Source organism: Rhea pennata, chromosome 25 (genome assembly GCF_028389875.1).
Source record: "Rhea pennata isolate bPtePen1 chromosome 25, bPtePen1.pri, whole genome shotgun sequence".
Classification (NCBI taxonomy): domain Eukaryota; kingdom Metazoa; phylum Chordata; class Aves; order Rheiformes; family Rheidae; genus Rhea; species Rhea pennata.
In genome coordinates, this window is record NC_084687.1 from 2,426,844 (window position 1) to 2,441,992 (window position 15,149).

A 15,149-nucleotide genomic window follows, 5' to 3' on the forward strand; every position below is an offset into this window, starting at 1 on the left:
GTGGTCAGGGAGCACTGCTCCCAGTGTCCTGTCAGTCGAAGTTGTAATAAAGGCAAATGGCAAAGAACATGGCAAAGATCTGAAATAAAAGGAGAGGGGGAGCTAGTTATCTCCCTGCTGCAGGGCAAGAGCAGCCTGCAACCACCCCAGCCCCTTGTGGCAGCTGCCAGCTGAAATCTGAGAGCCTGGGGACTAAAGGACCCCGCTGTGCATCTGTTCCTGGCCTAACCAAGGCAGGGGCTGATGGCTGTGCTCCCTCGTAGGTCTGTGCATCTGCTGTCTGTACACTGCACAGCAAAAGCCATGACTGAGGAGGCACCTCTGAGCTCTCATGGGGATCTGCTGAGTGAGTAGTAACTCCCCCTCTCCCGGGCCTGTGCTGTGGGAGCAAAATAAACTTCCTCCTTCCCACAGTCCTGGAGCCATCCCTCCATTTAGCCTTCTCTTCCCAGTGAGCATGAGTTTGGTGAGAGCTTTGTACTCCAGAGACACCCTCATTGTAGGTGCACCCACTTAGTGGCTGTGATCAGGGAAATCAGAGTTGTGGGTGAGTCCTGCCTGAGCAGATCTGTGGTCCCTCTGTGTGTGCAGAGCACTGTCCCTCCCCCTTCTGGGAGTGAGAGCCCATCTGGGGTGACGTGCTTCCCCTTCCTGTCTTGGGTTATAACCGATACCATTCCCATCAGCTCTGTCCCTGCCAGCCCTCGCTGGGTACCTCGATGCCTAGCACGGCCAAGCTGCAAGCCCCGGGGACGGAGGTGTACTTCTGCAAGGTCCTACCAATGGTGGAGAAGCAGCCCTAGGGTGGAGGGAGATGATTCAGGGCTCTTGCCTGATACAAGGAGCTTTAGAGAGCCACCAAAGTCTGGGGGAGATCAGGACATGTGGGAGAGCACCACAGTGGGATGGGATGAGCCAGAGATTTGGGGAACGTTTGGGCTGAAGACCAACAGCACAGGCAACGCAACAGGCTCCTGCTCGAGAGTGGAGGGCGGTGGTCCCCCATCAGCACATGCCTGGGGAGCGCTGGGGCAGCCGGGATGTGGCAGGGCAAGGCAGGCGCCCGTGCGGCCCTACCTGCTCATGGATGTAGCCAGGGCTCTTCTCCCGGCACTGCTCCCAGCCCAGCAGCTGGCCAGCCTGCAGAAGCCCATCCCGGGTGCAGCAGGCCTGCGGCCAGGGCATCCCCGGGTGCAGCTCCTGGAACTGGGACCCATTCCCAAAGTCCTCAGGTCCTAAAACGCCACAACACGAGAACTGAAATAGAAGAGAAATGCCATCAATGTGCTGTCAAAATGTCAGGGGCTTGGCTCAGGGAGATGACGGAGGGAGAGCATCCTGGCAGGGGGAAAAGCCAAGTGGGCAGCTCGGTTTCTTTCTGGGGTCCATGAGCCTGCTCCTCGCATTCAGGGCATCCCCGAACTGAGGGCTAGTAGGTCGCAGCAGGATCCACGGGTGCCTTGCTCCCCTCTGCAACCTAGTGGCTGCCCCCCTGGCTGCTTACCGTGATCATGAGGGTGTTCCAGGCTGTGGAGAAGACCTCTGTGTCCTCATCCCCACAGTAGTTCCTCCGCAGCTCGGACAGGAAGAGCTCCGGCCTGATCTGCAGGATCAGTGCAGTCTGCAGGTGTCACAGGATGGAGACCGCAGGGACCCGCACACTCGCCTTCACCCACTGCTGCCCAGCGCTACACGGGCGTCATCTCTCCAAGGGCACATAGGGATCCACCCCCTTCATATGGCTGGACCAGCCAGGCTCAGGGTTGTGTCAAGGTGCTAGTGATGAAGGTGAGGGTGAGGCAGGACATCCCTGAACTGGTCCCTGTCCCTGGCTGGTTGCTGGCAGGCTCAGGACCATGACCCATGGCATGATGTGGGGAAGAGTGGGGCTGTCCTTGCTGGGCGCCACGACAGGGCAGGGGAATGGTACCTGTTTCCACTGCACCAGGAAGAGGACAGCCCCCACAAGCTGCATGACGAAGATGAGGCTCACGAGGATGAAGAACTGGAAGGCAGAGAGATGGAGGGGTCAGAAACCAGCCTGACTGCAAGTACCGCTCGCTCCGGCTGTTCCTCCCTGCCTCTGCAGCCATTCTTGCCTGTGTACATCCCCTCCAGCCTGGAGAGTGGCAAACGGAGGCAGGCGGGGAGCAGGGACCAGAGTGCAGTTTGTGGGGACGGACGCATGTCTCAGCACCACAGCTCCAAGACTGCAACCCCCAATATCCTACAACACCCTGTATCCCCCGAATCCTTGCATCCCATAAAACCCTACATCCCGCAGCACCCGGCCTGCACGGCTCCCTGCATCCCTCAGTTCCCTTCACAACTCCCCTCACTCACCACCAGCAGCAGCGGCCGGCTCCGGCGAAGGGCCCCGCAGCAGCCCAGGAAGCCCAGCAGCGAGAGGGCGATGCCCACAGCCAGCAGGAGGTAGGCACCCGCGCTCAGCACGGCCTTGGAGGCCACGATGTCCTGGAAACCAGCTGGGTCCACGGCCACCCAGACCCCCACGCCTGACAGGCACGTCCCCCCAGCCTGCGGGACGTGCTGCAGTCACAGGGAATATGGACCAGCCTTGGCTACCGCACAGGGGACTGGGGATGCTCTAACGTTTCCTGGGGTCCCCTCCCTTAAACCGGTGCCACCCACCCATCCACAGAGACCAGAGCATCGTGCACCAGCTCTGCTCGGATGGGACTAGCCGTCTCTGGCTCCGGGCACAGCACAGTGCCAGCTCCCCTCCTCCCATCCCACTGAGCCCAGGTGGACTCACAAACACCAGCACGTTGAAGACGAACATCAGGTACTTCACGCAGCTCAAGACACCCATGGGGTTGCTGGGGGGATGAGATGGTCACGTCTCTGGAGACACGGCAGCACGGCAGTGGTGCTTGTGCCTGCGGAAGGGAGAGCAGAGCCCTGGCCCGCAGCCAGTCCCAACGCTTATCCTGCACCCCAGTTCCGATGGGAGGTGGGACCTCCCTTGCCACCATGAGGGGACAGATGGGGACAGGCACTGGGAAAGGACTGGGAGGAATCTGGCTCCTTGCAAACTTCCTCCACACTTCCCAGCTCTGCCCAAGCACCCGCCAGATCTCCTTTTCCAGCCCTGGCTGCTTGCATGGGGCAGAGATAGCTAAGGGGACGTGGGGAGCTGGTCAGCAGCAGCTCCATGCGTGGGAAGGTGCTGCACCCTTCCTGGGAGCCCCAGTGCAGCCTGTGCCTTGTGTGGCTGCTGAGAGCCCCCAAATCCTCGCTTGAGATTTTAGGGAGCAGACAGGGCTGAGTCGCAGCATCCCCACGAAGGGGCTGAGCCCTGTAGGACCCCCGGCTTTCCCAGGGATGAGGCACAGCCCCACAGAAATCCACATCCCCAGAGCATCTCCCCTGCCCTACAGCATGGTCCATCTGTCTACCCTCACCCTGCTGCTCCCCAAAACGGTTCGAACCCTAAAGCACCTCCAGACCCCACCATCACTCACCCAACGGCGGCAACGGGTGACCCAGATGCCTCCAACCTGCTCTGGGACTGACTGTGCCAATTCGGCACTAGAAAGGTTGGAAAAATCCCCCCCTCCCCCTGCCTGGCTGAGCAGCCCCCCGAGAAACCCCCTCCGCCACAGCGCCATGAATGATTGATGGGGAACAGGATCCGCCATTGTGCGGGGAGGCAGATGTAGGGCACGAGGGGAGCCCGGCCCTGGGCTGTCGTTGGCAGAGGTAATTAAATCTGGCCCTCCACGAGCGTGGAAAGATGATCCGGCCACGGCAGGAGCCCTCGGCCTGCAATTATTGCCAGGGACGGCCGGCCTGCGCGGTGTTTTCGCAGCCCGGACGCCCCCTCGGCAGCCGGCAGGTGCCCCCCACCCTCCTGGGGGGGGTCCCATCAATATTTAGCGGGTGCCAGTTCCGCTCAGAGCTGCCGTCTGCCATCTTGCGAGGCTGCCGCCAGGCCCCAGCCGCCGAGTGGCCCCGGTGGTCTCCGTGGGGGCCGCGTTGCCACGGTAACGAGGCACGTTGTCATGGTAACGCAGGCCTCGCGGCAGCACTAGGCCCAGCCTTCGTGCCCCGTGTCTGTCCGCCCCCCTGTTCCCGCTCCTCGGTCAGGCCGCGGAGCGGGGACCCCGCCTGGCGCCCGGCCCCGCGTCCCCGCATCGCCGCCGCCATCACGGGATGCCCCGAGCTGGCGCCCGGGCCCCTCTCGCTCCCCTTCCCCGCCCGCAGGGGGCGATGACGCGCGCCGCCAGCGAGCCGCGCCGCCGGGCTAGAGCGCCTCCCCCGCGGCGCTCCCCCGCGGCTCGTCCAATCACCGCGGCCGGCGGGGCGGGGGGATAGAGAGAAGGGGAGAGACGGCGGCCGTGGCCAATCAGAACACGAGCTTGCGTACCGCCCCCGCCCCGCCCCCGGAGGAGTCCACCTCCGCGGGGCGGGACCTCGCGGGCCGGAAGTGGTTCGTTCCCTCAGCGTCGCTTCCGGTGCCGCCGCCGCCGCCGCCCCTGCGCGGGATGTAGCGGCCGGTGAGTGCGCGCCCGGAGGGGGGAAGCGGGGAGGCGCCGCCGGCACCGGCACCGCGACCCCCTCGGGGCTTTGAGCGGGGCGTCCGGGCCCGCCCGCTACCCTGCCGCGGCTCCGCATGTCGTCCTGGCTGCGGCGGCGGCCCCGGACCAAGCGCGAGGCTCGGCCCGGCCTGGCGGGGAGGTCGGTGCCTCCGCCGGGAGCACCGAGGCGGGTTCGGGTACGGGTGGGGGTCCCGGTCCCTGCCCGTTGCGGACGGTTTGTCAGCGGGCCTGTGCCCGGTAACGCGAGGGGGGGGCTGCCGGGGCCGGTGGCGGTGACTCTGTTCTTCCTCCCTCGCCAGCGCGGCGGCACACGGACGCGGAGGGGACCTGCACCGGCAGCCGCGGCGTCGCCCCAGCCCTCGACCACCAGGACCACCTGCCACCCCGATGGCGTCCCGCAAAGCTGCCGCCGCCGGGCAGGGCAACGGGCTGGCTGCCGCCAGCCGGGAGCGAGCCCACCTGGAGCTGGCCGAGCTGGGGCCGCTGCTGGAGGAGAAGGGGGACCAGGGAGCCGCCGGCTCGGCCGGTGTAAGCCCTGAGCCCTCGCGCGCCCCGTGTCTCCTAACCCATCCCGCTCTGCCAGCGTTTCACCCCATTGATCAGCCCAAAGCTGGCAGGTGATGGGCAGCCTTAGCGGGACGTGCACTGGAGTCGCAGCCAGATCCGCTCCTCCCTGCTCAGACTCTTCAACGCTGTCCTTGAGGATTAACCTAGAAATTTGCTCCTTATCCCATTAGCAGCTTGAAGGATGCAAGCTGGAAATGTAGCGTATTTTCCCAAGCCCTGAATCTAGTAGTTGCTTTGAGTCAGTGCAAAGAGGCTGTGAGGTACTTTTTTACCCAAAAGCTGACAAGTTGCCTGTGCTGTGCTCTAAGCTGTCCAGGAATCTGGCCCGGAAACTTCTCTTATTGTGCAGACATAAACCTTGTGCAGAGATGTCAGCCAAGATGTGCTGTCTTTGCATGCCAGCACAGTTTCTTGGAGTGAATGGGGTGTTCTTAGTCCTTCAGCTGTTTTGTGGCTTTTAGGGCTAGAAATCACCTTCTCAAACCTGCTAATGGAAAAGGAGGAAAGAGGAAATTTGAGACTGGGCAGGCAGATTGCTCCCAGCACTTGTGGGAGAGCACTGGGAAAGATGATTGCCCAAACAGTTGGATTTCCTGGGCTGGTGAGCCTGGCTGGGCCAAGTGGCTGTTTCAGCTTGCAGGCATGGTTGTAAGGATGAAAATCCTTCCATGTAATCCTGCCTTTAAACAAGAATAAATCTGGGATTAGCCTGCCTGAGATGGTTAAGACAGTAACATGTTGCATAAGCAGTGGTGACCAGTGAGTCCTGTCCGTCTTCCTCGGGGGGGGTGAAGCCCCTAAAGGTGCTCTTAGAAAAGACTCACCTCCAGTGAGCTGGAATTGTTCCGTCCTGGGTTTTATCCCTCTAGGCTGAAGACCCGCCATGCCCAGCGACCCGTGAGGAAGAGGAGGAGGTGGTCCGTGTGCTGACTCTGCCCCTGCAGGCTCACCACGCAATGGAGAAGATGGAAGAGTTTGTGTATAAGGTACAGGAGTTTGTAGTGATTCTCCCTCACCCCCCGACCCTGGTTTGGGAGAATGAGAGGAGCCCGAATGCCCCAGGGTGGGGACTGGGCTGCGTCGCTCTGCCTGGCCCCGGGCAAGGTGAGCACCACGCTGCCGCGCGGCTCTGCCTGCAATCTGCTCCGGCTTCGCTCGCCGCCTGGGCCTGCTCCCAGCAACGTCTCTGGGGAGCGATGTGGGAAGCAGATGGCAGCAGCTGGGAAGCGCCGGCGTTCCTGATCAGCACCTGGAGGTTGTGCCTAGCCCCCTCAGACAAACACTAACCTCTGGAGTGGTTTGGAGAGCCTCTGTGTGTGTCCAGGCAGGGAAGGGGAGCTCGGAGCACTGCTGCTGGTTTTGCCTGGTGCCTCTGCTCTGCCCCACTGCGCCCCATTTTGGGTGACCAGTGCCATAATGCTGAGGTCCAGGACAGTTCTATCAGCAAGCTGAGATCCCTTTTCCTTGACCAAACTTAAAGGGAACTCCTCACTGCAGAGAACAGAGAGATTGCTTATGGTGCTGATGGGTCAAATGAGAGGGTGCAGATCATCTCCAACTCCCCAGGGTGGGATGTGGCAAGTTCTCTGCAGGATGTAGGTGGTTTAAAGGGTCCACAGGGTGCCTGATGTTGTAAAAGTTGAACTTCCTCTTCTGGGGGAGAATTACAGGGGCCTTTTCAGCCTCGTTTGTAAGGAAGAGTCTTGGTGGTTTTGTTCTGTGTGAGACTCTAAGCTCCCTGGGGCGAGTAAACCTGAGTCTCTGGGCTGCCTTGATTCTTTGGCAAGTGCCAGCCCTAGGGGCCACCAGCACGGGTTGGTGTGTTGCAGGTGTGGGAAGGGCGCTGGCGTGTGATCCCCTACGACGTGCTGCCTGACTGGCTGAAGGATAACGATTACCTCCTGCACGGACACAGACCTCCGATGCCGTCCTTCCGAGCCTGCTTCAAGAGCATCTTCCGAATACACACCGAGACGGGAAACATCTGGACGCACTTGCTAGGTACCTGCGGTGGGGTCAGTAGCTGTGGGGCTGGGCCGTGCTTCTATGGGGTTGAAGATGTGCTTTGCCCTGGATGCACGCAGCGTAGGGAGGCCTTTCGTGGCTGGGTTTGTTTCTAGGCTGGCCTGCTTAAGAACTAGGACTTGCTGGGTCCTCTGGTCTGTCCCCTTGCTACCTCCAAATGAGCCTGCTGGCAGAGGAGGGGACGCTGCTCGTGGTGGCTTTGCTCGTGGGTTCCTGGGCTGCTGCTGGACCGGGACAGCAGCTGTATCGCTCCACGCTTCACTCCTGATGGAGGTTGGAGCTGACGAAGCAAAACCCATGTGGCTGTGAAGCACCTAGTCTTAGTGGGGTTGGTGTGTTGCACCAGAGAGAAGGAATTTCTGCTTTACCCAGGGTCCTAAACCCCTGCCTTAAGGCCTTCTTGGCTGCTGTTTTAGGCCTCCTGGGGCCTCCCTTTCAGCATCGTTTGTGGCCACCTGGTTGTGCTCTCACAAGCAGCTCAGTCACAAGATGCCTGAGAGTGAGAACCCCAAGCCCCATCTTGCGCAAGGACTGTATTTAAATAAGTCGTGACAGACTCGGATTAGATCCTTTCAGGGCCAATTCCGCTTCCTCTGAATCAGCTTGGATCCAGCTTCACCTTTTCTCAGCACCATCAGAAAAGCAGTTTGATTCCTTGTGGATGTGGTTGCTCTAAGCCCCTGGGGCTTTGGGTGAAGGGACTGGAGGGGAGAAGAGGGCACTTCCTCACAGCAACATTGCAGGGCCCAAGGTCTGAGCTTGGTGACGTTTTGTGGCTTTGCCCATGCTCCACAAGAACTAACGGCCGGTTTGGGTAGGATCAGGAACTGCTGGTGCCTGACAGGGCATGAGAGGGACCTAGTCAGGCATGTGCTTTCCTGGCTCTCTGTGGAGAGCCCCAGCCTGGGCTGAGGACTCAGAGGACCCCTCTCAGAGGGACAGCACAGAGACCCAAGGCTTTAAGGGCTGGCTGGGGCAAGACCAGGCTGTGCTGCTCGGTAGATCTGCCAGCACGCGTCAGGCAAGCTGCTTCTACTCTAGGGAAGGAAAAATAGATGTTAGGTGTGACAGAATCTCTCATAACACTTTCCTCTGAAACTCAGGAATGAGCTAACAGCCCTTAAAATAACCCTGAGCCTAACCATACCTTTGACCCTGCCATCTCACAAGGTTCCCCTTGCCTTGGCTTGTCCGCAGTAACCATTGCCCCTGCTAACATGCCTGCTCCGGGCCAGCCCTGTGCTGGGACAAGCCTGCGGAGCTGTTTCTCGTGTGTGCATGGGCAGGAGACTCACCCCATCTATTGCATATCACCCACCCCGCCTTGCTGCCAGCGCTCTCGGTTCGCTCTGCTTATCTTTCGGGGGTCGATTCATCTGTCACGTGCTCAGCGTTGGTGCTGGATGGAGGGCGTTGGGCCACCTCCGTTCTGCCTCATCTAACTGCCGGCTTTGTGTGTTGTCTGCAGGTTTTGTGTTGTTCCTCTGCCTGGGGATCCTGACCATGCTGCGGCCCAACATGTATTTCATGGCTCCTCTCCAGGAGAAGGTGGTGTTTGGGATGTTCTTCCTCGGAGCAGTGCTGTGCCTCAGCTTCTCCTGGCTTTTCCACACTGTCTACTGTCACTCAGAAAAGGTCTCGCGGACTTTTTCAAAGTGAGTCAGCCAAAGTGCGGTTGAGTGGTCTCGTGGGCAGTTTTGATTTCTCGCAGCATTTTCTCTTGGAAAATGCTGCACTGCTAAGTCCCACATGTCTTATGCTTGGGGGAAGGGAGAGTTCAGTGAATCCAGTGTGGAGTTCAGAGGGAACCGCAGCTGGATCCTGGATGGCTCTGCCCTGTGCTGAGGCACCTTGAAGCTGCTGAGTCAAAAGCTCCCTGAGAATATGGGTCTACGAGGACAGAGACCCTGTGAATGTGCGATTTCCAAGGGTCCCAAAGCCTTTGTGCCTCTCGAGGCAGTGAAATGAGGAGGGGTCTGTCTTGCAGGTCAACTGTGGGACTAGGGAGCTTCCAGTTTACTGAATATTTTCAGAATCTTTGGTTCAGGTCCAATTTGGCATAAAACCAAACTGGGAGAAAACAAAACAAACAATTCCCAGCAAAGTAGAAATGTTGGGCTGTGGCCAGCGCTCCTCTCTGAGGTCAGCACACAGACTGCTCTTAGAATTAAGCTCACATCACCCTTCATGGCACAGGGAGAACAGCAGCAAGGCTTTCAAATAAGACCTTGCACACGCGAGTCTGTCAAACGTATTTACTTGTGTGCTGCTCGCTGGGAAATCCTGCCAATCTCCTTTGCACAAACCCCAGAGATCCTGTGGGCTCGTGTCTTCCAAACAGACAGTGCTGCAGTGCCCTTAGCAGAAACATCCTTGCGTACTCGGGGAGAGTGCTTGCACAGCCGCCGTGGTGGCGGGGGGTACACAAGTGGCTGCATTTTGGTGGCGAAACAGTTCCTGGATCGATAGATCGAAAGCACTTTGCAGTGAAGGACAGCAGTCAAACCCGCATGCGCAAGGACTAATGCCCACGGCATCCTGCGGTGGCTGCTTGAGTGCACATCCCCTTCGGGCGGTTTCTGCACATCCAGCAAGTTGCCGTTCATCTCTTGCACTCCTGTTAAGCTCCACTTGCATCCTCAGAAGCCACAGGCCTGGGATGTTTCTCCTGTCTCCTCTCCTCTCTGGATGTGCTGCTTCAGTTCTTAGTCATGTTCACCCAGGTGGCCGTGGCCATCTGTCTGGCCGTGGTGACTCCACTAGGGTACAGATGAGATAGAGGGTACCAACACACTGTTGCCAAGAGAACACAGGTGGGGGACGGGTTTCCAGGCTCACCTGTGACTCTCCTCTCTCTTTACACTCTGATTGCAGGCTGGATTATTCAGGAATTGCACTGCTGATCATGGGGAGCTTCGTCCCGTGGCTCTATTATTCGTTCTACTGCTCCCCGCAGCCAAGACTCATCTACCTCTCCATCGTCTGTGTCCTGGGCATCTCAGCAATCATCGTTGCTCAGTGGGACCGGTTTGCGACCCCCAAGCACAGGCAGACAAGAGCAGGTAGGAGAGCCCCGTGCGTGCGCCCGTACTCAGAGAGCTGCTCCCAGAGGGCTTGCATGGCTAGGATCCCAGAGAGGTTTCTGGGTACCCCAAAAAGCTCTTAGCACCTGCACGTATAGAATTAGTTTTCCCCCAGACCACCCCACTGCCCTGCAGCAGCTCCCAGCAGCGAGAGGTCTCCTCCTTCCTCTTGCCGTGCTGGGGGTTTGAATCCCCTGCTGAGCAGGGCCTGGCCGCTGGCCAGCGCAGCGGGCCTGAGCCCCACCTGGCACTCAGCACCCCTGAGGTTTGGAACAGGCAGGCAGTGTTTAAAAATAGCCCTGTAAGTGGTGGTTGGGAGGCCTGGGGCTGTGCTGTGCGAAGCTGCCTTCTCCAGGAAGCGCTTTGGCAGCACAAAGCTGACACTCTTCCAGGGAGGAAGAGATTCCCTTGTCCGTCCCTCTGCCGAGTACGCGCTGGCACGTACCTGCCTTCCTGGAGGTTGGGGCTGGGCAGTGGGAACGGAGCTGCTCCGCGCCCCTGTGGTGATGCTGGGGCAATTCTCGCGCCCTGCGTAGCCCCTGCTGCAGCCTCTGAAACGGAGCCCAGCACATTAAAGCAGCTTCGCTAAGCACCAGTGAGCATGGAGAAATGCCTCTGCCCACACTCACCTCCTGGGAGTCCTCATCCTCGCTGTGTGACGAGAGACGCGTGAGCAGGAGGCCAGGCAGCGCAACTGGCTCGTGACCCACACGAGTGCAGTGTGTCGAAACCCCCTTGGAAGAGGGCAGGACAGGATGGGACTCCCAGCCCTGCTGTTACTCCTGCGGCAGCCTAGACTCTCACATGGGGGCCTCTTGGGTGTTGGTCCGCAGCGGGATCACAGCTCCTGGCTCGTGGAAAGGATTGCTTTCCACGCCAGGTGTGCAGCGAGGCTGCTGCCTGGGCCAGATCCTCCTTGCCTGCTGGGGAGTCAGCTTCCTGCTGCGAGTACAAGCCGCAGCCTCTCTGGGCTCTTGCCTCGCTGCAGTGCCGCTTGCTTTCTACTGAATTAATTAGATGTGAAAGCTGAAAATTTCAGCACTGCTAATTAGCACCTGCCCTTTGAGCTCAACGCAGCTTCAGGGAACAAATGACTGGCGGCCATCTCGTCTGGGCAGGCTGGCTGCGGCTGTTTGCAGGCCACGTTCCTTGTGCTTGTGAGGTTTTGTGTGTGACCCAAAGGGCTGACGCCTTCGGAAAGGGCTGTTCCATGGCCAGGAGCGGAGCTGTGGCGGGGGAGAGAATATATGTGTGCAGGGCAAGCTCAGCCCAGCAGGCAGTGGGGTCAGCACAGGTTCTGACTGGGATGTAGAGCTGTAAATCCCTCATTTTGTGAAGGATGAAGGACCATGGGGGTTGATATTTCGGGACTGAGTGAAGAAAAGCTGCTAGCTCCTCTAGGAGCTTCCCTTTTGTGCAGGATGAGGGTGTGAGGGGAGCTGGTGGGAGGCGAGCCCTGGCCACACTGAGCTCCCTTTTGCTGATCTCTCCTCTTTGTCCCAGGCGTCTTTCTGGGCCTGGGGCTGAGTGGCGTCGTGCCCACGATGCACTTCACCATTGCCGAAGGGTTTGTGAAAGCCACCACCGTTGGCCAGATGGGCTGGTTCTTCCTCATGGCCGTGATGTACATCACGGGAGCGGGGCTGTACGCTGCCCGCATACCCGAGCGCTTCTTCCCGGGCAAGTTTGACATCTGGGTGAGTGCAGTTCCCGGCGGGATAAGGTCTGGGCAGAAGCGGTGAGCGAGGTGCTGCAGAGAAGCAGTGGAGAGGTTCGGGGTGAAGGGATCTGGGATGTGGCCTTTCCTCTGCCCTGAGACGAGGAGAAGGTGGCTGGGAGATGTCCCGCCACGGGGCGGGCGGTTGTGGTGCGCTCCAGTGAGTGCACTGGCAGCCTGCCTTGAACGGCCGCGGAGAGCAAGCGGGGCAGGGCTAAAATACGGGGCAGAAAGTGCTGCCTTGGAGCAACAAGGCGAGGGAAAGTGCAGCTCGGAGGACAGTTCTGGGGTGGTGTGGAGAGTGGCATGGAGGAGGTCTTCTGACATTGCTTCGACTCTGTTCGGTCTAACCCAAAAGGCTTTTTTGCTTCCCCGCAGTTCCAGTCGCATCAGATCTTCCACGTCCTCGTGGTGGCTGCGGCCTTTGTCCACTTCTATGGTGTCTCAAACTTGCAGGAGTTTCGTTATGGACTCGAAGGGGGGTGCACAGATGACTCTCTCCTCTGAGAATGGCTGGTGATTTTAGTACAAGCTTCCTAAGTGCTTTTTAAACTCTCTTTGCTTAAGAAAAAAAAAAAGAAAAAAAAAAAAAAAGAAAATCAAAGGAAGACTCAAAATTGCTTGAGTTTTTTTCTTTTTTTAAAAAAAAAAGAAAAGAGAGAGGAAAAAGAATCAGAAAAATTCTTAGTGAAGTTCCTGTCGACCAAATCCTCACCCCCTTTCCCATGCACTTTGTTGGGGCTGAGGGGAGGCAACAGAGGCCCCGGCAGCCAGCCCTGCCGCGTGCTCTAAGGCCTCGCCTCCTCCAGACAGTGTTTGAGCTGCACCGGGCTTGTCCGACCTTTCCAGGCATGCTGATTTCTGAAAGCAAAGGGCACGGATACTCCGCTGCCGGCACAGCCGAGCACCCCGTTCCGTAGCTCACCGCCAGGGCGAGCGGCGTCACGCACTACCAGGCCGAGGGCCAGAGATTTTGCATATCCCTTTGCAGCAGAGCTGCCTCACTGGGGGCAGCCCCCCGTGCTGCTGCCCAGGGGCACGGACACAGATTCATGTAACTTAAGTTTTAATTGTCTTTTTTTTTTCTTTCCTTGACAAAGTAATGTAAACATAAATGAGAGAGTATTTAATATTTAATACTAAGCTTTAAAAAAGACTTGCTGCCACCGCAGTGTACTTGGCTCCCCTGCTGTCTGTGGTAGTAAAGGAAGGACAGTGTTTTAGGAGAATGTAGAGCTGCTGTAGCTGATTGAAATAAAAAGGTCAATAGTTACTGTCGTGCTGGTAGTGTCTGTGTCGTTTATTGGGTGGCTGGTGTCCGGGGACCTGGAAGATGCTCCTCTCTAGCTGTGCTGTTGCAGAGCCGAGGCAGGAGCTGTACAGCTGGAGGATGGCTGCGGCTGTGCTTCTGGGTGCTGGGATGCGGCGCAAAGTCTCCCGGAGCACTGTCTGCGCTAGTCCAAGTACCCCCAGGGACTGTACTGGGTGTGGATGGCTGCTGCGAAGAGGGTTCAGAGGCAGGAGCAGTGCCAAACCATTGAGGTGCTGGAGAGCACTGCAATTCCTCCCAGCTGCAGCAGGGAGTTAAGACAGCCCAAACATCAGCAATAAACCACAGGAAGTTCTTCAGTACTGCAGAGGTAACAGAGCAGGAAGCCCTTCCCTGGCCACTGACTGTGCGTTGCCCCCCTGGGCAGGCAGCAGGAGCTGCTGCCTTTCTTCCTCTGATCCTGAGGGCTGGTGGGATCCAGGTGAAGGACAGACACTGAGCTCTCCATGCACAGCAAAGGCCTTGCAACCTGATAGCCTATGGGGCATACAGGTAAAATAAAGCTCATCTTGGGCAGCTGAGGCTCACTATGCTACAAAGGAGCAAGGGATTCCCTGCCTGCCAGGCAGGGCCACCTCCTCCCTGTGTCACAGTCTGTCCCCTGCTGCCTGCCAGCTGCTGCTGGAATGGTTTGTGTTGCCTGTGCGTGGTGACTCCTTTTTGGAGGAGGCTCGGATACAGCCTGGCTCTGGGAACTGCAAAGGCTGCTCAACTTACAACCTGTCCTGCAGCCCCCTCCCCCCCCTAGGTCACAGCCCTGGCTGAAATCTGTTCCCAGACAAAACGCCCCAGAGCCAAGACACCACCTGCATGTGTTTCCAGAGTGCTGTTTAAATATGAGCAAAGAGCTGCCTTCTGTGCACCTGCTGCAAAGGCCGGGCGCTGTGGGCACAGCACTGCTCGGAGCAGCGGGCTCCCGAGCTCCTGCTGGCCGGGCTCTTCGTGGCAGACAGCAACAGCACATGGCCCATCCTGGGAAGCACTCAGCTCTCAGGCAAAATGAGCTATCCCCGTGCCAGGAGGGCAGAGCATTGCAGTAACAGCAGCAGCCTGAAATGGCTTCAGCTGAGTCATATTTCCCCTCCTCAGCAAACCCCTAAGGATGTTTCAGTGGTGCAAGAGTCAGGCTGGTAAATAAAATCCTCAAGCTGTAGGTTAACAACAGCTAAGCAGAGGCTGGTGTGCTCCTGCTGCCCAGCCCCCCTGGGAAACACATGGATTTGAACAGTGCCAGAGAGCTCTGATCCTGCATAGGGAGTACAGAAAAAAAAACATCTGCTGATTAACATGCAGATTTGGATAGCCAGTGGAGGCTCCACTGATGACAGTGTAATTCTCTCTCAAATACCAGTGACTTGCCCCCCTCTTCTCATGGCTGGGATGCCAGCCAAAAACAAGAGAGAGCACACTGGCTGAGTGACATAAATTACAAAAATTGTCTTTACAGTTCACCTGAGGAACCAAGTAAGCAGCAAAGCATGACAACATGTCTTCACAAATACAGTGCTTTTTTTGCTAAAGAGTTTTGAAAATTATACACCAGCAGCAACTAGCCTAAACAGTCAGGTACCAGGCAATCAGAAAGCAAGGCACAGTAGTCCTGGAGGAGTTTTAGGACAGGCAAGAGAATGGAAACAGGCATGAAATTCTCATTTTTACAGAATGACAGGACATAGGAGTCCTACATTCAGGATCTTACTATTGCATGCACACACCATGCAATTCTAATTCCCTGTTTACCAAACGTTACAGTGACCACTTTTGTGTTGTGTTCATCCTCTCCTCCTACTAAACAGGTCTGATTTAGTTTCTTCATAGAGGGTGCAGAGATTAAGCACCTTCCTGGGCAGGAGGACAGCCACAAA

At 58.0% G+C, this 15,149-nt stretch overlaps 2 protein-coding genes across 2 annotated transcripts; one reads left to right on the forward strand and one right to left on the reverse strand.

Moving 5' to 3' along the window:
- Window positions 1-31: 31 nt before the first annotated feature.
- Window positions 32-2,833, reverse strand: LOC134150733 (tetraspanin-18-like). The gene is made up of 7 exons (XM_062594782.1): window positions 2,777-2,833; window positions 2,344-2,538; window positions 1,931-2,005; window positions 1,753-1,776; window positions 1,505-1,621; window positions 1,078-1,257; window positions 32-79 (listed from the first exon to the last, which is right to left on the reverse strand). The coding sequence occupies exons 1-7, from the start codon at window positions 2,831-2,833 to the stop codon at window positions 32-34; spliced, it is 696 nt and encodes a 231-aa protein (XP_062450766.1).
- Window positions 2,834-4,445: 1,612 nt separating this feature from the next.
- ADIPOR1 (adiponectin receptor 1) lies at window positions 4,446-13,235 on the forward strand. Its single transcript, XM_062594893.1, has 8 exons — window positions 4,446-4,520; window positions 4,862-5,090; window positions 5,999-6,115; window positions 6,959-7,130; window positions 8,623-8,809; window positions 10,029-10,216; window positions 11,741-11,934; window positions 12,333-13,235. The coding sequence occupies exons 2-8, from the start codon at window positions 4,950-4,952 to the stop codon at window positions 12,459-12,461; spliced, it is 1,128 nt and encodes a 375-aa protein (XP_062450877.1). The 5' UTR covers window positions 4,446-4,520; window positions 4,862-4,949; the 3' UTR covers window positions 12,462-13,235.
- The last annotated feature ends 1,914 nt before the right edge of the window (window positions 13,236-15,149 follow it).

Bases quoted from the DNA above. Each gene is read 5' to 3' on its own strand.
- LOC134150733 (XM_062594782.1), bottom strand. From the start codon at position 2,833: ATGGGTGTCTTGAGCTGCGTGAAGTACCTGATGTTCGTCTTCAACGTG. The intron at 1,622-1,752 runs GCTGGTCCAGCC...TGACACCTGCAG, and splicing joins TTGACACAACCCTGAGCCTG to ACTGCACTGATCCTGCAGAT. The intron at 1,258-1,504 runs GTAAGCAGCCAG...CTTCTATTTCAG, and splicing joins GGAACACCCTCATGATCACG to TTCTCGTGTTGTGGCGTTTT.
- ADIPOR1 (XM_062594893.1), top strand. From the start codon at position 4,950: ATGGCGTCCCGCAAAGCTGCCGCCGCCGGGCAGGGCAACGGGCTGGCT. The intron at 8,810-10,028 runs GTGAGTCAGCCA...CTCTGATTGCAG, and splicing joins GTCTCGCGGACTTTTTCAAA to GCTGGATTATTCAGGAATTG. The intron at 11,935-12,332 runs GTGAGTGCAGTT...GCTTCCCCGCAG, and splicing joins CGGGCAAGTTTGACATCTGG to TTCCAGTCGCATCAGATCTT.